The 27,758-nt window shown below is 39.2% G+C and overlaps 1 protein-coding gene across 22 annotated transcripts in view; it reads left to right on the forward strand.

Annotated features, from left to right (window-relative positions):
• The window catches only part of LOC114645722 (von Willebrand factor A domain-containing protein 5A-like), a 168,839-nt gene that overhangs the window by 101,442 nt on the left and 39,639 nt on the right, over positions 1-27,758 (forward strand). For 4 of the 22 annotated variants that reach the window (XM_051923104.1, XM_051923118.1, XM_051923109.1 and 1 more), the window contains 2 exons: positions 19,737-19,772; positions 27,249-27,284. The exons of 2 other annotated variants lie outside the window; for them this stretch is intronic. In XM_051923104.1, coding sequence (XP_051779064.1) covers positions 19,737-19,772; positions 27,249-27,284 — 72 coding nt within the window. Of the gene's footprint in view, positions 1-1,475; positions 1,512-8,976; positions 9,013-19,736; positions 19,773-27,248; positions 27,285-27,758 lie in introns of all 22 variants that reach the window. 16 more of the 22 variants (XM_051923102.1, XM_051923106.1, XM_051923108.1 and 13 more) reach the window with 7 other exon arrangements.

Here is a 27,758-nt window from a genome sequence, read left to right on the forward strand (position 1 = left end):
AGATCATCACTGACCCACCACCAAACCGGTCATGCTGAATGATGTTACAGGCAGCATAACATTCTCCACGGCTTCTCTAGACCCTTTCATGTCTGTCACATGTGTTCAGGGTGAACCTGCTCTCATCTGTGAAAAGCACAAGGTGCCAGTGGTGGACCTGCCAATTCTGGTATTCTGTGGCAAATGCCAATCGAGCTCCACGGTGCCACGAAGTGAGCACAGGGCCCACTAGAGGAAGTCGGGCCATCAGGACACCCTCATGAACTCTGTTTCTAATTGTTTGGTCAGAGACATTCATACCAGCGGCCTGCTGGAGGTCATTTTGTAGGGCTCTGGCAGTGCTCATCCTGTTCCTCTTTGCCCAAAGGAGCAGATACCAGTCTGTCCTGCTGATGGGTTAAGGACCTTCTATGGCCCTGTCCAGCTCTCCTAGAGTATCTGCCTGTCTTCTGGAATCTGATCCATGCCCTTGAGACTGTGCTGGGAGACTCAACAAACCTTCTGGCAATGCCACGTATTGATGTGCCATCCTAGAGAAGCTGGGCTGCCTGTGCAACCTCTGTAGGGTCCAGGTATCGCCTAATGCTACCAGTAGTGACACTGACCATACCCAAATGCAAAACGCGTGACAAAACAGATGAGGAGGGAAAAATGTCAGTGGCCTCCTCTACCTGGTAAACCATTCCTGTTTTGGGGGTTGTCTTATTGTTGCCCCTCTAGTGCACCAAAGCAACTGAAACTGATTAACAGCCCCCTCTGCTACTTAACTGACCAGATCAATAACCCAGATGTTTCATTGGCTTGATGCTATACTCGGATTAAAAAGTGTTCCTTTAATTTTTTTTTGAGCCGTATATTTTTTATTTAATAACATTTTATTTTATAATTTTCAAAATCTGATTTTATGTCCATCTGAAATAAAAAAATTCTTTAAAATGAAATAACTTCAGTTGACAAGCTGCACTAAAGTATAAGATGAAACCATAGAACACATATTTCAGTTTAGTACAGTACTTTACAATATTATTTGTTTGTTTCTTTCTTTCTTTGTTTGCTTCTGTTTGTATTAAATTAATTAAACTTAAAACTTATATTTCATAACATACTGTACTTCTATCTTATTTTCTTTTTCCCAGATTGCTGAAATATATCTAGTATTAAGATTGTAGCCTGAAGTGTTATGTCTCTTTTTTAATCAATCTAGATGAATATCTATTCATACATGTGTTTGAAGCTTGTATTTACAGTTTTTTATTTTATTTTTTTTACTTTTTTTTTTGCTACTATTTTTTGCAAAAAATACCCAAAATTATAACAGTTCTAATATTAGAATCTCACTATAAATGTTATTTTTTTCTTTTATGTGATGATTTTATTTGTTTTGCAAAGTCACTTGCAGTGTAGGTCATGAAAAAATAAATGTAATGCCATTCACCCATGCATCCATGTTAAAAACTTTGTAAATTTATTTTTAGGGGACTATATGAATGAGGTTTCGTCGTTCGACTCAGGTAATAAAATTATTTCTTTATTCTTTGACTTCTGTAAATAAATCTGCCTTTAGCTTCAGGAGAGCCATGTGTGCTGATAACACTAATGTCTGGAGGTGCTTTGTTCAATGTCATTTGTGGTCATAATAATAATAATAATAATAATAATAATTCTTTGCATTTATATACTGGAAATGTTTGAAAACTACAGGACACAATGATCTCTTCAGTACTGAGTGTTCAATGTAAAAGCCAAGTTATTTATTTTTATTTATTATCTTTAATATATAAATTTGTTTTTTATTTTTTGAAAATTAGAACATTAACATGCCTGCTACTCAATCAAATCAGTGATAATAACCTAAAATACAATATACTTAAAAATCAATCCAGAGAAAATAAAACAAAAGCAGAAATACAAAGGGAAAAAAAGAAAAACATGTTTGCTTTTAATCTTGTTTTAGAGGCCAAGTTATTTGATCATTGGTTTTAAAATTGTTATTTCCCCATTTGCCTACAGTGCACACAGAGTGTCTCACTGATGTCAAAATGTCTACAAACCCTGGCTAAAATGTTGTCAGATTACTGCAGTGCAGAAGGCTACAGTGACTTAAAATGTACTCTTTATTTCCATTACACTAAAAACAACCTCACCATTGCATTATTTAAAGCAGGAGTCTCAAACCTTTTTTTCTCCTAACAGCTACTTTTACAAAATGAAAATGGTCAAGAGCTACTCATGTTTTCTAACATTTATTCTCGTAGCTTATTTCAACCCAAACAAACTGAATAAACTTGTTTTGCCTGAACATTTACAAAATGTTGGAGTCCACAACTCACATTTTGCATTAAAACATCACAAAAAAAATATTTAGTTCACCTTGCAAGTGCATTTTGTATGTCTGAACGCATTTTCTAGTGTATCTCACACTATTGAATTAAAACATGAATGCTGTCAAAACAAAACAGTGCAATTCCAAATACACAGATATGACTTATTCATTTGTCATTTAGTTCCATTTCACCGTGTCACTTGTGGCAAGCGGCTGGAGGTGGTACCCAGCCGGGACGCCCGGGAGGACCGGAGGAGGGCTCACGCCGCCTCCAGACCACGAGGGAGTGACCGCCCTGGTTGCTTTGGGGACCACGGGAAGTGTATGCCACATTGAAAAGATAGATTGCAATTCAGATTGTGGATCGTGATATGATTTTTTGGGAAGATTGCCCACCCCTAATTTGACTAATCAGGTTTTCAAATTTGTCTAGGATTCATTAACCCTTTGGCAAGCTACTTGGAAAGGGGTTGCTAGCTACCGGTAACTCAAAAGTGATGTGTTGGAGAACCCTGATCTAAAGACTAGGAAACAAGTGGACCTCTAGTCTTGAAACTAAGGTGGTTCATGCCGTTCTTTTTCCCCATTGCATACAACATGTTCCAAAATGTTTCTTCTTGCACTTCATGAAGATGTAATATTTTTTTAGTAGTTCAGCTGGTCTATATAGAACAAGCAACACCTTTCTATTTTTACAATACCTTATTTTCTTTTCACCATGAAACAGTAATATTCCACAGTGAACATATTGCTGATCCAACTTTCCTAATAGTGTTCATTTAAGTACCAAGCACTGCTTGTTTGTCAGGATGCATTTTTTGTTGCATTCGTGGAATGTGGCAGGGCCAATCAGAGGACCTTGCTAAACTGTCCAATTGGTAGTAGCTGAGTAGCCAATTCAGATTTATTGGGAATTCCTCAGTCTTGGGAAAAAATTGCACAACCTGGTCCCCATCATGAGTGGGGTTCAAAGGCTTACCCATTCCTCGATATATAAGAATAAGGGGGATGTGCAGGACTGTAGTAACTACATGGGAATAAAATTGATGAGCCACAGCATGAAGTTATGGGAAAGAGTAGTGGAAGCTAGGTTAAGAAGTGAGGTGATGATTAGAGAGCAGCAGTATGGTTTCATGCCAAGAAAGAGCACCACAGATGCAATGTTTGCTCTGAGGATGTTGATAGAGAAGTTTAGAGAAGACCAGAAGGAGTTACATTGAGTCTTTGTGGACCTGGAGAAAGCATATGACAGGGTGCTTCGAGAGGAGTTGTAGTATTGTATGAGGAAGTTGGGAGTGGCAGAGAAGTACGTAAGAGTTGTACAGGATATGTACGAGGGAAGTGTGACAGTGGTTAGGTCTGTGGTAGGAGCGACGGATGCATTCAGCATGGAGGTGGGATTACATCAGGGATCAGCTCTGAGCCCTTTCTTATTTGCAATGGTGATGGACAGGTTGACAGACGAGATTAGACAGGAGTCCCCATGGACTATGATGTTTGCTGATGACATTGTGATCTGTAGCGATAGTAGGGAGCAGGTTGAGGAGACTCTGGAGAGGTGGAGACATGCTCTAGATAGAAGAGGAATGAAGGTCAGTAGGAACAAGACAGAATACATGTGTGTAAATGAGAGGGAGGTCAGTGGAATGGTGAGGATGCAGGGAGTAGAATTGGCGAAGGTGGATGAGTTTAAATACTTGGGAGCAACAGTACAGAGTAATGGGGATTGTGGAAGAGAGGAGAAAAAGAAGAGTACAGGCAGGGTGGAATGGGTGGAGAAGAGTGTCAGGAGTAATTTGTGACAGACGCGTATCAGCAAGAGTGAAAGTGAAGGTCTACAGGACGGTAGTGAGACCAGCTGTGTTATATGGGTTGGAGACGGTGGCACTGACCAGAAAGGAGGAGACAGAGCTGGAGGTAGCAGAGTTAAAGATGCTAAGATTTGCATTGGGTGTGACGAGGATGGATAGGATTAGAAATGAGTACATTAGAGGGTCAGCTCAAGTTGGACGGTTGGGAGACAAAGTCAGAGAGGCGAGATTGCGTTGGTTTGGACATGCAGAGTAGAGATGCTGGGTATATTGGGAGAAGGATGCTAAGGATAGAGCTGCCAGGGAAGAGGAAATGAGGAAGACCAAAGCAAAGGTTTATCTATGTGGTGCGATAGGACATGCAGGTGATTGGTGTAAAAGAGCAATATGTAGAAGACAGAAAGATATGGAAGAAGATGATCCGCTGCGGCAACCCCTAACGGGAGCAGCAAAAAGAAGAAGAAGACTATTTATTAGGCAGAGTTTTGTTTTCCTTTTTAACATCTTTTTAATCTGTCACCGTCCTGCTTCACTGACAGACTGAGTAGATCATTCCTCCCCCAAACTATGTGACTCTTCAATTCCACCCATGGGGGTAAACGTTAACATTATACAAAGTTATTGTCTGTTTTTACCTGCATTTTTATTACTCTTTAATATTGTTTTTTGTATCAGTATGCTGCTGGTGGAGTATGTGAATTTCCCCTTGGGATTAATAAAGTGTGTGTGTGTCTGTGTCTATCTATCTATCTATCTATCTATCTATCTATCTATCTATCTACTATCTATCTATCTATCTATCTATCTATCTATCTATCTATCTATCTATCTATCTATCTATCTATCTATCTATCTATCTATCTATCTATCTATCTATCTATCTATCTATCTATCTATCTATCTATCTATCTATCTATCTGACTGTTGAATTAGAAGTTATATTAGAAGAAGTTATAGCCATACATTAATGTTTTTCTACTTGGTTTACTTGAGGACTTAATTGATCATCTTTCTTAAGCTTCTTTAACCGATTTATGCCCAATTTCTGGGTCTTGTAAAAAGGCTATTTAAGTGAGCCTAATTTGCAACATGACACTGTTGTGTTTGATTTCTTCATATGAACAAATTCACAAAGTGAAGATTTTTGCCTCATAATTTCATGTCAGAGGATATACTTTAATATTTCAATGGTATACCTAAAATCAGTTTTACTCATTTATATTCTGAACTTGCCTGGTTCAATAGAGGGTTGCTCGGTACAAAAGCTTGTCCTGGGAGCATTGGACAGGACTGAGTCCTTTAAAGTCACCAGTCAGTTATATGGGATCATTATTTTATTTAATTCAACTATTTTGTTTCACTTAATTACTGGCATCCCAATTGAAATAGTTCATCAAACAGAGTAGTTCCTTCCTAATAATAGATAAATCTTTATTTACAAAAGAAATATGGACAGTTATTTTTAACTAGCTGAAGTATCTGGTGTTGCCCAGGTATGTTTGTATAACGGCTGAGGAAAGAAAGCAAACATACGTGTTGTTTTTCAAATGTTGGTCAATGTTTGCTGAAATTCCGGGCTCCAATCTGTCATCTGCGTTACCTTTTTATCAATTTGTTTGCTTTTATGAGTTGAGAATGAGATATTTTTTGATGTGATTGGATTCCATAATTGCAATAAACCCTTGCTGGGTTGGAACAACAAGCACGATTTCATTGGATTTCCTGGTTTACTGCGGTTTCACAAATATGTTTTTAGTCCCACATCAGTAAACTAGGTGGCTTGTTGAATAATTGAATCATTGATGCAGCGTGTCAGCTGAGCAAATCTACCAGTTTAGTGATGCTCCCTCTATGACGCCGCTTCATCATGTAACTTTTGAAACTCCATAAACTCTATATATGTTAAGATCGGTTAACTGTAATATACATGCAGAATTTTATGAACATTTACTAAGCTGTTTTGACATAATAGGTATTTTTGTGGGGTTGGCCTTTCCCAATACGATTATTGAAACTTCATGAAGCCTATATAATTTAATTAGCATAAACAATAATGTAAATGCAAAAGTTAGTGAAAGTTGACATAACCTGTTTCAACAATTATGAAATGGCAATAAACCTGTTTGTAAGTTAATGAATATTTGGCAGATTGTCTCTTCAACCAAGACAAAATGTAAAAATCACACACTAAAATATACTTTACATAAAAAAAGTAATCCAAAAAGAGGGATTCCATGGTTTGGTCACTATCAGTAATGCTTGCAGGATAGCTTGATGCTCACACCTTACAGCATTTAATACCACTCATATAACTCATACATATACTGTATGTATATGTAATATCACTCATGCTGGAGTGATAAAGTCCATTAAGAGATGTGCCTTTTCTCACTAAATTTAATTGATACTTAAATTTCTTTATAATTAAGTTTTTAATGGATCAACAGAACTACTATTGCCAGAAACCTTACAAAGACATGAATATCTTTCCTGTATTTGATATTGTGAATATTCAAAGAGGATCTGCTGGACTGCAGCATAGACAAAGTCCACCCATCTTTTTTAACTTTAGCCAACCTCCCCTAATGACTGTGAGAACATTGTTAACCGCACCAGGAGATGCACATGCATGTAAGTAATTTTAATAAGAGTCAATGTCAAAAACTTGAAGAAGCTGCTGTCAGAAACAAAACAGCTAAACTATAAGTGAAGTCAACACAAGGATTGCCTGGAGTCAAAAAGAAATTAAAGGAACACTTTGAAAATGCATCAGATCTCAATGGGAAAAAAAATCCTGCTGGATATCTCTGCTGATATGGACTGATATGGTAATGTGTTAGGAATGAAAGGATGCCACATCGTTTGATGGAAATGACAATTATCAACCTACAGAGGGCTGAATTCAAATACACCCCACGAAAATCAAAGTGAAAAAATGATGCCGCACGCAGGCGAGTCCATTTGGCTGAAATGTCATTGCAGCAACTCCAAATCATACTCAGTAGTTTGTATGCCCCCACATGCTTTTATGAATGCCTGACAACGTTCTAACTGAGCCTCTGGACAGTCTGAGGTGCAACCTGGTGGCGTTTGATGTACCAAAACATAATGTCCCAGAGATGTTCTATTGGATTTAAGTCAGGCAAGTGTGGAGGCCAGTCAATGGTATCAATTCCTTCTTCCTCCAGGAACTGCCTGCATACTCTCGCCACATGAGGCCGGGCATTGTCGTGTACCAGGAGAACCCCAGGACCCACTGCACCAGTATAGGGTCTGACAATGAGTCCAAGGACTTCATCCCGATACCTAATGGCAGTCAAGGTGCCATTGTCTGTGCGTCCCTCCATGGATATGCCACCCCCCACAGATCATCACTGACCCACCACCAAACCGGTCATGCTGAATGATGTTACAGGCAGCATAACATTCTCCACGGCTTCTCTAGACCCTTTCATGTCCGTCACATGTGTTCAGGGTGAACCTGCTCCTCATCTGTGAAAAGCACAAGGTGCCAGTGGTGGACCTGCCAATTCTGGTATTCTGTGGCAAATGCCAATCGAGCTCCACGGTGCCACGAAGTGAGCACAGGGCCCACTAGAGGAAGTCGGGCCGTCAGGACACCCTCATGAACTCTGTTTCTAATTGTTTGGTCAGAGACATTCATACCAGTGGCCTGCTGGAGGTCATTTTGTAGGGCTCTGGCAGTGCTCATCCTGTTCCTCCTTTGCCCAAAGGAGCAGATACCAGTCTGTCCTGCTGATGGGTTAAGGACCTTCTATGGCCCTGTCCAGCTCTCCTAGAGTATCTGCCTGTCTTCTGGAATCTGATCCATGCCCTTGAGACTGTGCTGGGAGACTCAACAAACCTTCTGGCAATGCCACGTATTGATGTGCCATCCTAGAGAAGCTGGGCTGCCTGTGCAACCTCTGTAGGGTCCAGGTATCGCCTAATGCTACCAGTAGTGACACTGACCATACCCAAATGCAAAACGCGTGACAAAACAGATGAGGAGGGAAAAATGTCAGTGGCCTCCTCTACCTGGTAAACCATTCCTGTTTTGGGGGTTGTCTTATTGTTGCCCCTCTAGTGCACCAAAGCAACTGAAACTGATTAACAGCCCCCTCTGCTACTTAACTGACCAGATCAATAACCCAGATGTTTCATTGGCTTGATGCTATACTCGGATTAAAAAGTGTTCCTTTAATTTTTTTTTGAGCCGTATATTTTTTATTTAATAACATTTTATTTTATAATTTTCAAAATCTGATTTTATGTCCATCTGAAATAAACAAATTCTTTAAAATGAAATAACTTCAGTTGACAACCTGCACTAAAGTATAAGATGAAACCATAGAACACATATTTCAGTTTAGTACAGTACTTTACAATATTATTTGTTTGTTTCTTTCTTTCTTTGTTTGCTTCTGTTTGTATTAAATTAATTAAACTTAAAACTTATATTTCATAACATACTGTACTTCTATCTTATTTTCTTTTTCCCAGATTGCTGAAATATATCTAGTATTAAGATTGTAGCCTGAAGTGTTATGTCTCTTTTTTAATCAATCTAGATGAATATCTATTCATACATGTGTTTGAAGCTTGTATTTACAGTTTTTTATTTTATTTTTTTTACTTTTTTTTTGCTACTATTGTTTGCAAAAAATACCCAAAATTATAACAGTTCTAATATTAGAATCTCACTATAAATGTTATTTTTTTTCTTTTATGTGATGATTTTATTTGTTTTGCAAAGTCACTTGCAGTGTAGGTCATGAAAAAATAAATGTAATGCCATTCACCCATGCATCCATGTTAAAAACTTTCTACATTTATTTTTAGGGGACTATATGAATGAGGTTTCGTCGTTCGACTCAGGTAATAAAATTATTTCTTATTCTTTGACTTCTGTAAATAAATCTGCCTTTAGCTTCAGGAGAGCCATGTGTGCTGATAACACTAATGTCTGGAGGTGCTTTGTTCAATGTCATTTGTGGTCATAATAATAATAATAATAATAATAATAATTCTTTGCATTTATATACTGGAAATGTTTGAAAACTACAGGACACAATGATCTCTTCAGTACTGAGTGTTCAATGTAAAAGCCAAGTTATTTATTTTTATTTTATTATCTTTAATATATAAATTTGTTTTTTATTTTTTGAAAATTAGAACATTAACATGCCTGCTACTCAATCAAATCAGTGATAATAACCTAAAATACAATATACTTAAAAATCAATCCAGAGAAAATAAAACAAAAGCAGAAATACAAAGGGAAAAAAAAGAAAAACATGTTTGCTTTTAATCTTGTTTTAGAGGCCAAGTTATTTGATCATTGGTTTTAAAATCGTTATTTCCCCATTTGCCTACAGTGCACACAGAGTGTCTCACTGATGTCAAAATGTCTACAAACCCTGGCTAAAATGTTGTCAGATTACTGCAGTGCAGAAGGCTACAGTGACTTAAAATGTACTCTTTATTTCCATTACACTAAAAACAACCTCACCATTGCATTATTTAAAGCAGGAGTCTCAAACCTTTTTTTCTCCTAACAGCTACTTTTACAAAATGAAATGGTCAAGAGCTACTCATGTTTTCTAACATTTATTCTCGTAGCTTATTTCAACCCAAACAAACTGAATAAACTTGTTTTGCCTGAACATTTACAAAATGTTGGAGTCCACAACTCACATTTTGCATTAAAACATCACAAAAAAAAATATTTAGTTCACCTGCAAGTGCATTTTGTATGTCTGAACGCATTTTCTAGTGTATCTCACACTATTGAATTAAAACATGAATGCTGTCAAAACAAAACAGTGCAATTCCAAATACACAGATATGACTTATTCATTTGTCATTTAGTTCCATTTCACCGTGTCACTTGTGGCAAGCGGCTGGAGGTGGTACCCAGCCGGGACGCCCGGGAGGACCGGAGGAGGGCTCACGCCGCCTCCAGACCACGAGGGAGTGACCGCCCTGGTTGCTTTGGGGACCACGGGAAGTGTATGCCACATTGAAAAGATAGATTGCAATTCAGATTGTGGATCGTGATATGATTTTTTGGGAAGATTGCCCACCCCTAATTTGACTAATCAGGTTTTCAAATTTGTCTAGGATTCATTAACCCTTGGCAAGCTACTTGGAAAGGGGTTGCTAGCTACCGGTAACTCAAAAGTGATATGTTGGAGAACCCTGATCTAAAGACTAGGAAACAAGTGGACCTCTAGTCTTGAAACTAAGGTGGTTCATGCCGTTCTTTTTCCCCATTGCATACAACATGTTCCAAAATGTTTCTTCTTGCACTTCATGAAGATGTAATATTTTTTTAGTAGTTCAGCTGGTCTATATAGAACAAGCAACACCTTTCTATTTTTACAATACCTTATTTTCTTTTCACCATGAAACAGTAATATTCCACAGTGAACATATTGCTGATCCAACTTTCCTAATAGTGTTCATTTAAGTACCAAGCACTGCTTGTTTGTCAGGATGCATTTTTTGTTGCATTCGTGGAATGTGGCAGGGCCAATCAGAGGACCTTGCTAAACTGTCCAATTGGTAGTAGCTGAGTAGCCAATTCAGATTTATTGGGAATTCCTCAGTCTTGGGAAAAAATTGCACAACCTGGTCCCCATCATGAGTGGGGTTCAAAGGCTTACCCATTCCTCGATATATAAGAATAAGGGGATGTGCAGGACTGTAGTAACTACATGGGAATAAAATTGATGAGCCACAGCATGAAGTTATGGGAAAGAGTAGTGGAAGCTAGGTTAAGAAGTGAGGTGATGATTAGAGAGCAGCAGTATGGTTTCATGCCAAGAAAGAGCACCACAGATGCAATGTTTGCTCTGAGGATGTTGATAGAGAAGTTTAGAGAAGACCAGAAGGAGTTACATTGAGTCTTTGTGGACCTGGAGAAAGCATATGACAGGTGCTTCGAGAGGAGTTGTAGTATTGTATGAGGAAGTTGGGAGTGGCAGAGAAGTACGTAAGAGTTGTACAGGATATGTACGAGGGAAGTGTGACAGTGGTTAGGTCTGTGGTAGGAGCGACGGATGCATTCAGCATGGAGGTGGGATTACATCAGGGATCAGCTCTGAGCCCTTTCTTAGTTGCAATGGTGATGGACAGGTTGACAGACGAGATTAGACAGGAGTCCCCATGGACTATGATGTTTGCTGATGACATTGTGATCTGTAGCGATAGTAGGGAGCAGGTTGAGGAGACCTCTGGAGAGGTGGAGACATGCTCTAGATAGAAGAGGAATGAAGGTCAGTAGGAACAAGACAGAATACATGTGTGTAAATGAGAGGGAGGTCAGTGGAATGGTGAGGATGCAGGGAGTAGAATTGGCGAAGGTGGATGAGTTTAAATACTTGGGAGCAACAGTACAAAGTAATGGGGATTGTGGAAGAGAGGAGAAAAAGAGAGTACAGGCAGGGTGGAATGGGTGGAGAAGAGTGTCAGGAGTAATTTGTGACAGACGAGTATCAGCAAGAGTGAAAGTGAAGGTCTACAGGACGGTAGTGAGACCAGCTGTGTTATATGGGTTGGAGACGGTGGCACTGACCAGAAAGGAGGAGACAGAGCTGGAGGTAGCAGAGTTAAAGATGCTAAGATTTGCATTGGGTGTGACGAGGATGGATAGGAATAGAAATGAGTACATTAGAGGGTCAGCTCAAGTTGGACGGTTGGGAGACAAAGTCAGAGAGGCGAGATTGCGTTGGTTTGGACATGCAGAGTAGAGATGCTGGGTATATTGGGAGAAGGATGCTAAGGATAGAGCTGCCAGGGAAGAGGAAATGAGGAAGACCAAAGCAAAGGTTTATCTATGTGGTGCGATAGGACATGCAGGTGATGGGTGTAAAAGAGCAATATGTAGAAGACAGAAAGATATGGAAGAAAATGATCCGCTGCGGCAACCCCTAACGGGAGCAGCAAAAAGAAGAAGAAGACTATTTATTAGGCAGAGTTTTGTTTTCCTTTTTAACATCTTTTTAATCTGTCACCGTCCTGCTTCACTGACAGACTGAGTAGATCAATTCTCCCCCAAACTATGTGACTCTTCAATTCCACCCAGTGGGGTAAACGTTAACATTATACAAAGTTATTGTCTGTTTTTACCTGCATTTTTATTACTCTTTAATATTGTTTTTTGTATCAGTATGCTGCTGGTGGAGTATGTGAATTTCCCCTTGGGATTAATAAAGTGTGTGTGTGTCTGTGAATCTATCTATCTATCTATCTATCTATCTATCTATCTATCTATCTATCTATCTATCTATCTATCTATCTATCTATCTATCTATCTATCTATCTATCTATCTATCTATCTATCTATTATCTATCTATCTATCTATCTATCTATCTATCTATCTATCCTATCTATCTATCTATCTGACTGTTGAATTAGAAGTTATATTAGAAGAAGTTATAGCCATACATTAATGTTTTTCTACTTGGTTTACTTGAGGACTTAATTGATCATCTTTCTTAAGCTTCTTTAACCGATTTATGCCCAATTTCTGGGTCTTGTAAAAAGGCTATTTAAGTGAGCCTAATTTGCAACATGACACTGTTGTGTTTGATTTCTTCATATGAACAAATTCACAAAGTGAAGATTTTTGCCTCATAATTTCATGTCAGAGGATATACTTTAATATTTCAATGGTATACCTAAAATCAGTTTTACTCATTTATATTCTGAACTTGCCTGGTTCAATAGAGGGTTGCTCGGTACAAAAGCTTGTCCTGGGAGCATTGGACAGGACTGAGTCCTTTAAAGTCACCAGTCAGTTATATGGGATCATTATTTTATTTAATTCAACTATTTTGTTTCACTTAATTACTGGCATCCCAATTGAAATAGTTCATCAAACAGAGTAGTTCCTTCCTAATAATAGATAAATCTTTATTTACAAAAGAAATATGGACAGTTATTTTTAACTAGCTGAAGTATCTGGTGTTGCCCAGGTATGTTTGTATAACGGCTGAGGAAAGAAAGCAAACATACGTGTTGTTTTTCAAATGTTGGTCAATGTTGGCTGAAATTCCGGGCTCCAATCTGTCATCTGCGTTACCTTTTTATCAATTTGTTTGCTTTTATGAGTTGAGAATGAGATATTTTTTGATGTGATTGGATTCCATAATTGCAATAAACCCTTGCTGGGTAGGAACAATGAGCACGATTTCATTGGATTTCCTGGTTTACTGCGGTTTCACAAATATGTTTTTAGTCCCACATCAGTAAACTAGGTGGCTTGTTGAATAATTGAATCATTGATGCAGCGTGTCAGCTGAGCAAATCTACCAGTTTAGTGGTGCTCCCTCTATGGACGCCGCTTCGTCATGTAACTTTTGAAACTCCATAAACTCTATATATGTTAAGATCGGTTAACTGTAATATACATGCAGAATTTTATGAGTATTTACTAAGCTGTTTTGACATAATAGGTATTTTTGTGGGGTTGGCCTTTCCCAATACGATTATTGAAACTTCATGAAGCCTATATAATTTAATTAGCATAAACAATAATGTAAATGCAAAAGTTAGTGAAAGTTGACATAACCTGTTTCAACAATTATGAAATGGCAATAAACCTGTTTGTAAGTTAATGAATATTTGGCAGATTGTCTCTTCAACCAAGACAAAATGTAAAAATCACACACTAAAATATACTTTACATAAAAAAAGTAATCCAAAAAGAGGGATTCCATGGTTTGGTCACTATCAGTAATGCTTGCAAGATAGCTTGATGCTCACACCTTACAGCATTTAATACCACTCATATAACTCATACATATACTGTATGTATATGTAATATCACTCATGCTGGAGTGATAAAGTCCATTAAGAGATGTGCCTTTTCTCACTAAATTTAATTGATACTTAAATTTCTTTATAATTAAGTTTTTAATGGATCAACAGAACTACTATTGCCAGAAACCTTACAAAGACATGAATATCTTTCCTGTATTTGATATTGTGAATATTCAAAGAGGATCTGCTGGACTGCAGCATAGACAAAGTCCACCCATATTTTTTAACTTTAGCCAACCTCCCCTAATGACTGTGAGAACATTGTTAACCGCACCAGGAGAGGCACATGCATGTAAGTAATTTTAATAAGAGTCAATGTCAAAAACTTGAAGAAGCTGCTGTCAGAAACAAAACAGCTAAACTATAAGTGAAGTCAACACAAGGATTGCCTGGAGTCAAAAAGAAATTAAAGGAACACTTTGAAAACGCATCAGATCTCAATGGGAAAAAAAAATCCTGCTGGATATCTCTGCTGATATGGACTGATATGGTAATGTGTTAGGAATGAAAGGATGCCACATCGTTTGATGGAAATGACAATTATCAACCTACAGAGGGCTGAATTCAAAGACACCCCACGAAAATCAAAGTGAAAAAATGATGCCGCACGCAGGCGAGTCCATTTGGCTGAAATGTCATTGCAGCAACTCCAAATCATACTCAGTAGTTTGTATGCCCCCACATGCTTTTATGAATGCCTGACAACGTTCTAACTGAGCCTCTGGACTGTCTGAGGTGCAACCTGGTGGCGTTGGATGGACCAAAACATAATGTCCCAGAGATGTTCTATTGGATTTAAGTCAGGCAAGTGTGGAGGCCAGTCAATGGTATCAATTCCTTCTTCCCCCAGGAACTGCCTGCATACTCTCGCCACATGAGGCCGGGCATTGTCGTGTACCAGGAGAACCCCAGGACCCACTGCACCAGTATAGGGTCTGACAATGAGTCCAAGGACTTCATCCCGATACCTAATGGCAGTCAAGGTGCCATTGTCTGTGCGTCCCTCCATGGATATGCCACCCCCCACAGATCATCACTGACCCACCACCAAACCGGTCATGCTGAATGATGTTACAGGCAGCATAACATTCTCCACGGCTTCTCTAGACCCTTTCATGTCTGTCACATGTGTTCAGGGTGAACCTGCTCTCATCTGTGAAAAGCACAAGGTGCCAGTGTTGGACCTGCCAATTCTGGTATTCTGTGGCAAATGCCAATCGAGCTCCACGGTGCCACGAAGTGAGCACAGGGCCCACTAGAGGAAGTCGGGCCGTCAGGACACCCTCATGAACTCTGTTTCTAATTGTTTGGTCAGAGACATTCATACCAGTGGCCTGCTGGAGGTCATTTTTGTAGGGCTCTGGCAGTGCTCATCCTGTTCCTCTTTGCCCAAAGGAGCAGATACCAGTCTGTCCTGCTGATGGGTTAAGGACCTTCTATGGCCCTGTCCAGCTCTCCTAGAGTATCTGCCTGTCTTCTGGAATCTGATCCATGCCCTTGAGACTGTGCTGGGAGACTCAACAAACCTTCTGGCAATGCCACGTATTGATGTGCCATCCTAGAGAAGCTGGGCTGCCTGTGCAACCTCTGTAGGGTCCAGGTATCGCCTAATGCTACCAGTAGTGACACTGACCATACCCAAATGCAAAACGCGTGACAAAACAGATGAGGAGGGAAAAATGTCAGTGGCCTCCTCTACCTGTTAAACCATTCCTGTTTTGGGGGTTGTCTTATTGTTGCCCCTCTAGTGCACCAAAGCAACTGAAACTGATTAACAGCCCCCCTCTGCTACTTAACTGACCAGATCAATAACCCAGATGTTTCATTGGCTTGATGCTATACTCGGATTAAAAAGTGTTCCTTTAATTTTTTTTTTGAGCCGTATATTTTTTATTTAATAACATTTTATTTTATAATTTTCAAAATCTGATTTTATGTCCATCTGAAATAAACAAATTCTTTAAAATGAAATAATTTCAGTTGACAAGCTGCACTAAAGTATAAGATGAAACCATAGAACACATATTTCAGTTTAGTACAGTACTTTACAATATTATTTGTTTGTTTGTTTCTTTCTTTGTTTGCTTCTGTTTGTATTAAATTAATTAAACTTAAAACTTATATTTCATAACATACTGTACTTCTATCTTATTTTCTTTTTCCCAGATTGCTGAAATATATCTAGTATTAAGATTGTAGCCTGAAGTGTTATGTCTCTTTTTTAATCAATCTAGATGAATATCTATTCATACATGATAGATAGATAGATAGATAGAGATAGATAGATAGATAGATAGATAAGTAGATAGATTAGATAGATTAGATATATGATAGATATATAGATAGATACTTTATTAATCCCAATGGGAAATTCACATTTTCAGCAGCAGCATACTGATAAAATAAATAATATTAAATTAAAGAATGATAATAATACAGGTGAAAAAAACAGACAATAACTATGTATAATGTTAAATATTAACATTTACCCCCCCCTGGTGTGGAATTAAAGAGTCGCATAGTTTGGGGGAGGAACGATCTCCTCAATCTGTCTGTGGAGCAGGACAGTGACAGCAGTCTGTCGCTGAAGCTGCTCTTCTGTCTGGAGATGACATTATTAAGTGGATGCAGTGGATTCTCCATAATTGATAGGAGCCTTCTGAGCGCCCTTCGCTCTGCAACAGATGTTAAACTGTCCAGCTCCATGCCAACAATAGAGCCAGCCTTCCTCACCAGTTTGTTCCAGGGCGTGAGGCGTCTTTCCTCTTAATGCTGCTCCCCAGCACACCACTGCGTAGAAGAGGGGCGCTCGCCACAACTGTTTGATAGAACATCTGCAGCATTTATTGCAGATGTTGAAGGAAGCCAGCCTTCTAAGGAAGTATAACCGGCTTTGTCCTTTTCTTGCACAGCGCATCAGTATTGGCAGTCCAGTCTAATTTATCATCCAGCTGCACTCCCAGATATTTATAGGTCTGCACCATCTGCACACAGTCACCTTTGATGATCACTGGGTCTATGAGGGGTCTGGGCCTCCTAAAAATCCACCACCAGCTTCTTGGTTTTGCTGGTGTTCAGGTGTAGGTGGTTTGAGTCGGACCATTTAACAAAGTCATTGATTAGGTCCCTATACTCCTCCTCCAGCCCATTCCTGATACAGCCCACGATAGCAGTGTCATCAGCGAACTTTTGCACAGGGCAGGACTGCGAGTTGTATTGGAAGTCCGATGTATATAGGCTGAACAGGACCGGGAGAGAAGTACAGTCCCTTGTGGCGCTCCTGTGTTGCTGACCACAATGTCAGACGTGCAGTTCCCAAGACGCACATACTGAGGTCTGTCTTAAGATAGTCCACGATCCATGCCACTAGGTATGAATCTAATCCATCTCTGTCAGCTTGTCCCTAAGGAGCAGAGGTTGGATTGTGTTGAAGGCGCTAGAGAAGTCTAGAAAACATAATTCTTACAGCACCACTGCCTCTGTCCAAGTGAGAGAGGGATCGGTGTAGCATATAGATGATGGCATCTCCGCTCCCACCTTCTCCTGATATGCAAACTGCAGAGGGTCAAGGGCGTGTTGAACCTGTGGCCTAAGGTGGTGAAGCAGCAGCCTCTCCATGGTCTTCATCACATGTGATGTCAGAGCAACAGGGCCGAAAGTCATTCAGCTCACTAGGACGTGATACTTTGGGACTGGGGTGATACAAAGATGTTTTCCAAAGCCTCGGACTCTCCCCTATTCCAGGCTCAGGTTGAAGATGCGCTGTAGAGGACCCCCCAGCTCCGATGCACAGACCTTCAGCAGTCGTGGCGATACTCCATCTGGAACCCGCTGCTTTGCTGGCACGAAGTCTCCTCAGCTCTCTGCTCACTTGCGCTGTTGTTATTATGGGTGGGGATGTTTTTTCCTATGCTGGTATCAGCAGAAGGATGTGTGGAGGGTGCAGTACTCCGAGGTGAGAGTGAGAGTGGGTTAGGGTGGTCAAACCTGTTAAAAAAGTTGTTCATTTTGGTTTGCTCTCTTCACGTCTCTCTCAATTGTTGTACCCCGCTTCGAGCTGCAGCCAGTGATGATCTTCATCCCATTCCCACACTTCCTTCATGCTGTTATTCTGCAACTTCTGCTCCAGCTTTCTCCTGTACTGCTCCTTCGCCGCCCTGAGTTGGACTCGGAGTTCCTTCTGCACGCGCTTGAGCTCATGCTGATCACCGTCTTAAAAGCCCTTTTCTTCTGATTCAAAAGGCCCTTGATGTTACTTGTAATCCATGGCTTGTTGTTAGCATAGCTGCGTACTGTTCTTACAGGAACTACAATGTCCATACAGAAGTTGATGTAGTCAGTAGTGCAGTCAACAACTTCCTCAATTTTCTCATTATGAGATCCCTGCAGGATATCCCAGTCTGTAGTTCCAAAAAGTTCTCTCAGAGTATTCTCAGCCTCCGGGGTCCACTCCTGAATGATCGTGTGGTTTCAGGTAGGACTCTAACTTTTGGTTTATAGTGAGCGCTGAAGCTGAACCAGGTTATGATCTCCTTTCCCAAGCGCAGGCAGCGGGGGTGGCGCTGTATGCGTCTTTAACGTTTGCATACAGTAAATCAATAGTCTTATTTCCCCGGGTGTTACAGTCCACATACTGGGAGAATGCAGGCAATGTTTTGTCCAGCGTCACATGGTTAAAGTCTCCAGCGATTAGCACAAGCGCCTCAGGGTGCTGCGTTTGTAACTTAGCAACAGCGGAATGGATGATGTCACTCGCTGACTCCTCGTCTGCCCGAGGAGGGATGTACACGATGACAATAATGACGTGTCCAAACTCTCTGGGCAAATAGTAGGGACGTAAACTTACGGCCAACAGTTCGATATCCCTGCAGCAAGTGGAGATTTTGACGTTAACATGTCCAGAGTGACACCACCGTGTATTAACATAGAGAGCGAGTCCTCCTCCTTTGTGCTTACCACAGGTACTTGCATCTCTGTCCGCTCTAACTGTGCTAAACCCGGGTAGCTCCACGTTGGCATCTGGGATGGTGTTATTTAGCCACGTTTCGCAGAAACACAACAAACTGCATTCTCTGTAGGTCCTTACATTTTTCACCAGCGCAGCCAGTTCGTCGATCTTATTTGAGATTGAGTTCACATTCCCCAGAATCACAGAAGGCACCGAAGGCTTGAAAACGCCACTTTCTCGCAAGCCGCTTCTTTTTTAGCTTAGTGCCGGCTCTGCTGCCACGATACCGCCTTCTTACCTCGTCGGGTAAATATGGAACCACACCGGCACTGGCATTTGTTCTCAGCGCCCGAAGTTGAGTACTTGAATAGGCGAGTCTCGGCGTGTTAAAATCCATGCCCTCGTTGTAAAAGTAAGTGTGTCCAGGGAAGGAATCCACATAAAATAAAGTGGTAGGAGTGATCAATAAATAAAAATAGAAAAATAAAAGTAGCAAAGTACACATACATATACGGTCATACACGGAGCTGCTGAAAAAGGCTGCCACTCACGGCGGCGCCGGATGCATTTTATGTGTTTGAAGCTTGTATTTACAGTTTTTTATTTTTTTTTTTTACTTTTTTTTTTGCTACTGTTTTTTTGCAAAAAATACCCAAAATTATAACAGTTCTAATATTAGAATCTCACTATAAATGTTATTTTTTTCTTTTATGTGATGATTTTATTTGTTTTGCAAAGTCACTTGCAGTGTAGGTCATGAAAAAATAAATGTAATGCCATTCACCCATGCATCCATGTTAAAAACTTTCTACATTTATTTTTTAGGGGACTATATGAATGAGGTTTCGTTGTTCAACTCAGGTAATAAAATTATTTCTTTATTCTTTGACTTCTGTAAATAAATCTGCCTTTACCTTCAGGAGAGCCATGTGTGCTTATAACACTAATGTCTGGAGGTGCTTTGTTCAATGTCATTTGTGGTCATAATAATAATAATAATAATAAATAATAATTCTTTGCATTTATATACTGGAAATGTTTGAAAACTACAGGACACAATGATCTCTTCAGTACTGAGTGTTCAATGTAAAAGCCAAGTTATTTATTTTTATTTATTATCTTTAATATATAAATTTGTTTTTTATTTTTGAAAATTAGAACATTAACATGCCTGCTACTCAATCAAATCAGTGATAATAACCTAAAATACAATATACTTAAAAATCAATCCAGAGAAAATAAAACAAAAGCAGAAATACATAGGGAAAAAAAGAAAAACATGTTTGCTTTTAATCTTGTTTTAGAGGCCAAGTTATTTGATCATTGGTTTTAAAATCGTTATTTCCCCATTTGCCTACAGTGCACACAGAGTGTCTCACTGATGTCAAAATGTCTACAAACCCTGGCTAAAATGTTGTCAGATTACTGCAGTGCAGAAGGCTACAGTGACTTAAAATGTACTCTTTATTTCCATTACACTAAAAACAACCTCACCATTGCATTATTTAAAGCAGGAGTCTCAAACCTTTTTTTTCTCCTAACAGCTACTTTTACAAAATGAAAATGGTCAAGAGCTACTCATGTTTTCTAACATTTATTCTCGTAGCTTATTTCAACCCAAACAAAACTGAATAAACTTGTTTTGCCTGAACATTTACAAAATGTTGGAGTCCACAACTCACATTTTGCATTAAAAACATCACAAAAAAAATATTTAGTTCACCTGCAAGTGCATTTTGTATGTCTGAACGCATTTTCTAGTGTATCTCACACTATTGAATTAAAACATGAATGCTGTCAAAACAAAACAGTGCAATTCCAAATACACAGATATGACTTATTCATTTGTCATTTAGTTCCATTTCACCGTGTCACTTGTGGCAAGCGGCTGGAGGTGTTACCCAGCCGGGACGCCCGGGAGGACCGGAGGAGGGCTCACGCCGCCTCCAGACCACGAGGGAGTGACCGCCCTGGTTGCTTTGGGGACCATGGGAAGTGTATGCCACATTGAAAAGATAGATTGCAATTCAGATTGTGGATCGTGATATGATTTTTTGGGAAGATTGCCCACCCCTAATTTGACTAATCAAGTTTTCAAATTTGTCTAGGATTCATTAACCCTTTGGCAAGCTACTTGGAAAGGGGTTGCTAGCTACCGGTAACTCACAAGTGATGTGTTGGAGAACCCTGATCTAAAGACTAGGAAACAAGTGGACCTCTAGTCTTGAAACTAAGGTGGTTCATGCCGTTCTTTTTCCCCATTGCATACAACATGTTCCAAAAAGTTTCTTCTTGCACTTCATGAAGATGTAATATTTTTGTAGTAGTTCAGCTGGTCTATATAGAACAAGCAACGCCTTTCTATTTTTACAATACCTTATTTTCTTTTCACCATGAAACAGTAATATTCCACAGTGAACATATTGCTGATCCAACTTTCCTAATAGTGTTCATTTAAGTACCAAGCACTGCTTGTTTGTCAGGATGCATTTTTTGTTGCATTTGTGGAATGTGGCAGGGTCGATCAGAGGACCTTGCTAAACTGTCCAATTGGTAGTAGCTGAGTAGCCAATTCAGATTTATTGGGAATTCCTCAGTCTTGGGAAAAAATTGCACAACCTGGTCCCCATCATGAGTGGGGTTCAAAGGCTTACCCATTCCTCGATATATAAGAATAAGGGGGATGTGCAGGACTGTAGTAACTACATGGGAATAAAATTGATGAGCCACAGCATGAAGTTATGGGAAAGAGTAGTGGAAGCTAGGTTAAGAAGTGAGGTGATGATTAGAGAGCAGCAGTATGGTTTCATGCCAAGAAAGAGCACCACAGATGCAATGTTTGCTCTGAGGATGTTGATAGAGAAGTTTAGAGAAGACCAGAAGGAGTTACATTGAGTCTTTGTGGACCTGGAGAAAGCATATGACAGGGTGCTTCGAGAGGAGCTGTAGTATTGTATAAGGAAGTTGGGAGTGGCAGGAAGTACGTAAGAGTTGTACAGGATATGTACGAGGGAAGTGTGACAGTGGTTAGGTCTGTGGTAGGAGCGACGGATGCATTCAGCATGGAGTTGGGATTACATCAGGGATCAGCTCTGAGCCCTTTTCTTATTTGCAATGGTGATGGACAGGTTGACAGACGAGATTAGACAGGAGTCCCCATGGACTATGATGTTCGCTGATGACATTGTGATCTGTAGCGATAGTAGGGAGCAGGTTGAGGAGACCCTGGAGAGGTGGAGACATGCTCTAGATAGAAGAGGAATGAAGGTCAGTAGGAACAAGACAGAATACATGTGTGTAAATGAGAGGGAGGTCAGTGGAATGGTGAGGATGCAGGGAGTAGAATTGGCGAAGGTGGATGAGTTTTAAATACTTGGGAGCAACAGTACAAAGTAATGGGGATTGTGGAAGAGAGGAGAAAAAGAGAGTACAGGCAGGGTGGAATGGGTGGAGAAGAGTGTCAGGAGTAATTTGTGACAGACGAGTATCAGCAAGAGTGAAAGTGAAGGTCTACAGGACGGTAGTGAGACCAGCTGTGTTATATGGGGTTGGAGACGGTGGCACTGACCAGAAAGGAGGAGACAGAGCTGGAGGTAGCAGAGTTAAAGATGCTAAGATTTGCATTGGGTTGTGACGAGGATGGATAGGATTAGAAATGAGTACATTAGAGGGTCAGCTCAAGTTGGACGGCTTGGGAGACAAAGTCAGAGAGGCGAGATTGCGTTGGTTTGGACATGCAGAGTAGAGATGCTGGGTATATTGGGAGAAGGATGCTAAGGATAGAGCTGCCAGGGAAGAGGAAATGAGGAAGACCAAAGCAAAGGTTTATCTATGTGGTGCGATAGGACATGCAGGTGATGGGTGTAAAAGAGCAATATGTAGAAGACAGAAAGATATGGAAGAAAATGATCCGCTGCGGCAACCCCTAACGGGAGCAGCAAAAAGAAGAAGAAGACTATTTATTAGGCAGAGTTTTGTTTTCCTTTTTAACATCTTTTTAATCTGTCACCGTCCTGCTTCACTGACAGACTGAGTAGATCAATTCTCCCCCAAACTATGTGACTCTTCAATTCCACCCAGGGGGGTAAACGTTAACATTATACAAAGTTATTGTCTGTTTTTTACCTGCATTTTTATTACTCTTTAATATTGTTTTTTGTATCAGTATGCTGCTGGTGGAGTATGTGAATTTCCCCTTGGGATTAATAAAGTGTGTGTGTGTCTGTGAATCTATCTATCTATCTATCTATCTATCTATCTATCTATCTATCTATCTATCTATCTATCTATCTATCTATCTATCTATCTATCTATCTATCTATCTATCTATCTATCTATCTATCTATCTATCTATCTATCTATCTATCTATCTATCTATCTATCTATCTATCTATCTATCTATCTATCTATCTATCTATCTATCTATCTGACTGTTGAATTAGAAGTTATATTAGAAGAAGTTATAGCCATACATTAATGTTTTTCTACTTGGTTTACTTGAGGACTTAATTGATCATCTTTCTTAAGCTTCTTTAACCGATTTATGCCCAATTTCTGGGTCTTGTAAAAAGGCTATTTAAGTGAGCCGAATTTGCAACATGACACTGTTGTGTTTGATTTCTTCATATGAACAAATTCACAAAGTGAAGATTTTTGCCTCATAATTTCATGTCAGAGGATATACTTTAATATTTCAATGGTATACCTAAAATCAGTTTTACTCATTTATATTCTGAACTTGCCTGGTTCAATAGAGGGTTGCTCGGTACAAAAGCTTGTCCTGGGAGCATTGGACAGGACTGAGTCCTTTAAAGTCACCAGTCAGTTATATGGGATCATTATTTTATTTAATTCAACTATTTTGTTTCACTTAATTACTGGCATCCCAATTGAAATAGTTCATCAAACAGAGTAGTTCCTTCCTAATAATAGATAAATCTTTATTTACAAAAGAAATATGGACAGTTATTTTTAACTAGCTGAAGTATCTGGTGTTGCCCAGGTATGTTTGTATAACGGCTGAGGAAAGAAAGCAAACATACGTGTTGTTTTTCAAATGTTGGTCAATGTTGGCTGAAATTCAGGGCTCCAATCTGTCATCTGCGTTACCTTTTTATCAATTTGTTTGCTTTTATGAGTTGAGAATGAGATATTTTTTGATGTGATTGGATTCCATAATTGCAATAAACCCTTGCTGGGTAGGAACAATGAGCACGATTTCATTGGATTTCCTGGTTTACTGCGGTTTCACAAATATGTTTTTAGTCCCACATCAGTAAACTAGGTGGCTTGTTGAATAATTGAATCATTGATGCAGCGTGTCAGCTGAGCAAATCTACCAGTTTAGTGGTGCTCCCTCTATGACGCCGCTTCGTCATGTAACTTTTGAAACTCCATAAACTCTATATATGTTAAGATCGGTTAACTGTAATATACATGCAGAATTTTATGAGTATTTACTAAGCTGTTTTGACATAATAGGTATTTTTGTGGGGTTGGCCTTTCCCAATACGATTATTGAAACTTCATGAAGCCTATATAATTTAATTAGCATAAACAATAATGTAAATGCAAAAGTTAGTGAAAGTTGACATAACCTGTTTCAACAATTATGAAATGGCAATAAACCTGTTTGTAAGTTAATGAATATTTGGCAGATTGTCTCTTCAACCAAGACAAAATGTAAAAATCACACACTAAAATATACTTTACATAAAAAAAGTAATCCAAAAAGAGGGATTCCATGGTTTGGTCACTATCAGTAATGCTTGCAGGATAGCTTGATGCTCACACCTTACAGCATTTAATACCACTCATATACACAGTACATATACTGTATGTATATGTAATATCACTCATGCTGGAGTGATAAAGTCCATTAAGAGATGTGCCTTTTCTCACTAAATTTAATTGATACTTAAATTTCTTTATAATTAAGTTTTTAATGGATCAACAGAACTACTATTGCCAGAAACCTTACAAAGACATGAATATCTTTCCTGTATTTGATATTGTGAATATTCAAAGAGGATCTGCTGGACTGCAGCATAGACAAAGTCCACCCATATTTTTTAACTTTAGCCAACCTCCCCTAATGACTGTGAGAACATTGTTAACCGCACCAGGAGATGCACATGCATGTAAGTAATTTTAATAAGAGTCAATGTCAAAAACTTGAAGAAGCTGCTGTCAGAAACAAAACAGCTAAACTATAAGTGAAGTCAACACAAGGATTGCCTGGAGTCAAAAAGAAATTAAAGGAACACTTTGAAAACGCATCAGATCTCAATGGGAAAAAAAATCCTGCTGGATATCTCTGCTGATATGGCAATGTGTTAGGAATGAAAGGATGCCACATCGTTTGATGGAAATGACAATTATCAACCTACAGAGGGCTGAATTCAAAGACACCCCGAAAATCAAAGTGAAAAAATGATGCCGCACGCAGGCGAGTCCATTTGGCTGAAATGTCATTGCAGCAACTCCAAATCATACTCAGTAGTTTGTATGCCCCCACATGCTTTTATGAATGCCTGACAACGTTCTAACTGAGCCTCTGGACTGTCTGAGGTGCAACCTGGTGGCGTTGGATGGACCAAAACATAATGTCCCAGAGATGTTCTATTGGATTTAAGTCAGGCAAGTGTGGAGGCCAGTCAATGGTATCAATTCCTTCTTCCCCCAGGAACTGCCTGCATACTCTCGCCACATGAGGCCGGGCATTGTCGTGTACCAGGAGAACCCCAGGACCCACTGCACCAGTATAGGGTCTGACAATGAGTCCAAGGACTTCATCCCGATACCTAATGGCAGTCAAGGTGCCATTGTCTGTGCGTCCCTCCATGGATATGCCACCCCCCCACAGATCATCACTGACCCACCACCAAACCGGTCATGCTGAATGATGTTACAGGCAGCATAACATTCTCCACGGCTTCTCTAGACCCTTTCATGTCTGTCACATGTGTTCAGGGTGAACCTGCTCTCATCTGTGAAAAGCACAAGGTGCCAGTGGTGGACCTGCCAATTCTGGTATTCTGTGGCAAATGCCAATCGAGCTCCACGGTGCCACGAAGTGAGCACAGGGCCCACTAGAGGAAGTCGGGCCATCAGGACACCCTCATGAACTCTGTTTCTAATTGTTTGGTCAGAGACATTCATACCAGCGGCCTGCTGGAGGTCATTTTGTAGGGCTCTGGCAGTGCTCATCCTGTTCCTCTTTGCCCAAAGGAGCAGATACCAGTCTGTCCTGCTGATGGGTTAAGGACCTTCTATGGCCCTGTCCAGCTCTCCTAGAGTATCTGCCTGTCTTCTGGAATCTGATCCATGCCCTTGAGACTGTGCTGGGAGACTCAACAAACCTTCTGGCAATGCCACGTATTGATGTGCCATCCTAGAGAAGCTGGGCTGCCTGTGCAACCTCTGTAGGGTCCAGGTATCGCCTAATGCTACCAGTAGTGACACTGACCATACCCAAATGCAAAACGCGTGACAAAACAGATGAGGAGGGAAAAATGTCAGTGGCCTCCTCTACCTGGTAAACCATTCCTGTTTTGGGGGTTGTCTTATTGTTGCCCCTCTAGTGCACCAAAGCAACTGAAACTGATTAACAGCCCCCTCTGCTACTTAACTGACCAGATCAATAACCCAGATGTTTCATTGGCTTGATGCTATACTCGGATTAAAAAGTGTTCCTTTAATTTTTTTTTGAGCCGTATATTTTTTATTTAATAACATTTTATTTTATAATTTTCAAAATCTGATTTTATGTCCATCTGAAATAAAAAAATTCTTTAAAATGAAATAACTTCAGTTGACAAGCTGCACTAAAGTATAAGATGAAACCATAGAACACATATTTCAGTTTAGTACAGTACTTTACAATATTATTTGTTTGTTTCTTTCTTTCTTTGTTTGCTTCTGTTTGTATTAAATTAATTAAACTTAAAACTTATATTTCATAACATACTGTACTTCTATCTTATTTTCTTTTTCCCAGATTGCTGAAATATATCTAGTATTAAGATTGTAGCCTGAAGTGTTATGTCTCTTTTTTAATCAATCTAGATGAATATCTATTCATACATGTGTTTGAAGCTTGTATTTACAGTTTTTTATTTTATTTTTTTTACTTTTTTTTTGCTACTATTTTTTGCAAAAAATACCCAAAATTATAACAGTTCTAATATTAGAATCTCACTATAAATGTTATTTTTTTCTTTTATGTGATGATTTTATTTGTTTTGCAAAGTCACTTGCAGTGTAGGTCATGAAAAAATAAATGTAATGCCATTCACCCATGCATCCATGTTAAAAACTTTGTAAATTTATTTTTAGGGGACTATATGAATGAGGTTTCGTCGTTCGACTCAGGTAATAAAATTATTTCTTTATTCTTTGACTTCTGTAAATAAATCTGCCTTTAGCTTCAGGAGAGCCATGTGTGCTGATAACACTAATGTCTGGAGGTGCTTTGTTCAATGTCATTTGTGGTCATAATAATAATAATAATAATAATAATAATTCTTTGCATTTATATACTGGAAATGTTTGAAAACTACAGGACACAATGATCTCTTCAGTACTGAGTGTTCAATGTAAAAGCCAAGTTATTTATTTTTATTTATTATCTTTAATATATAAATTTGTTTTTTATTTTTTGAAAATTAGAACATTAACATGCCTGCTACTCAATCAAATCAGTGATAATAACCTAAAATACAATATACTTAAAAATCAATCCAGAGAAAATAAAACAAAAGCAGAAATACAAAGGGAAAAAAAGAAAAACATGTTTGCTTTTAATCTTGTTTTAGAGGCCAAGTTATTTGATCATTGGTTTTAAAA

Source organism: Erpetoichthys calabaricus, chromosome 2, assembly GCF_900747795.2.
Source record: "Erpetoichthys calabaricus chromosome 2, fErpCal1.3, whole genome shotgun sequence".
NCBI classification, from domain to species: Eukaryota; Metazoa; Chordata; class Cladistia; order Polypteriformes; family Polypteridae; genus Erpetoichthys; species Erpetoichthys calabaricus.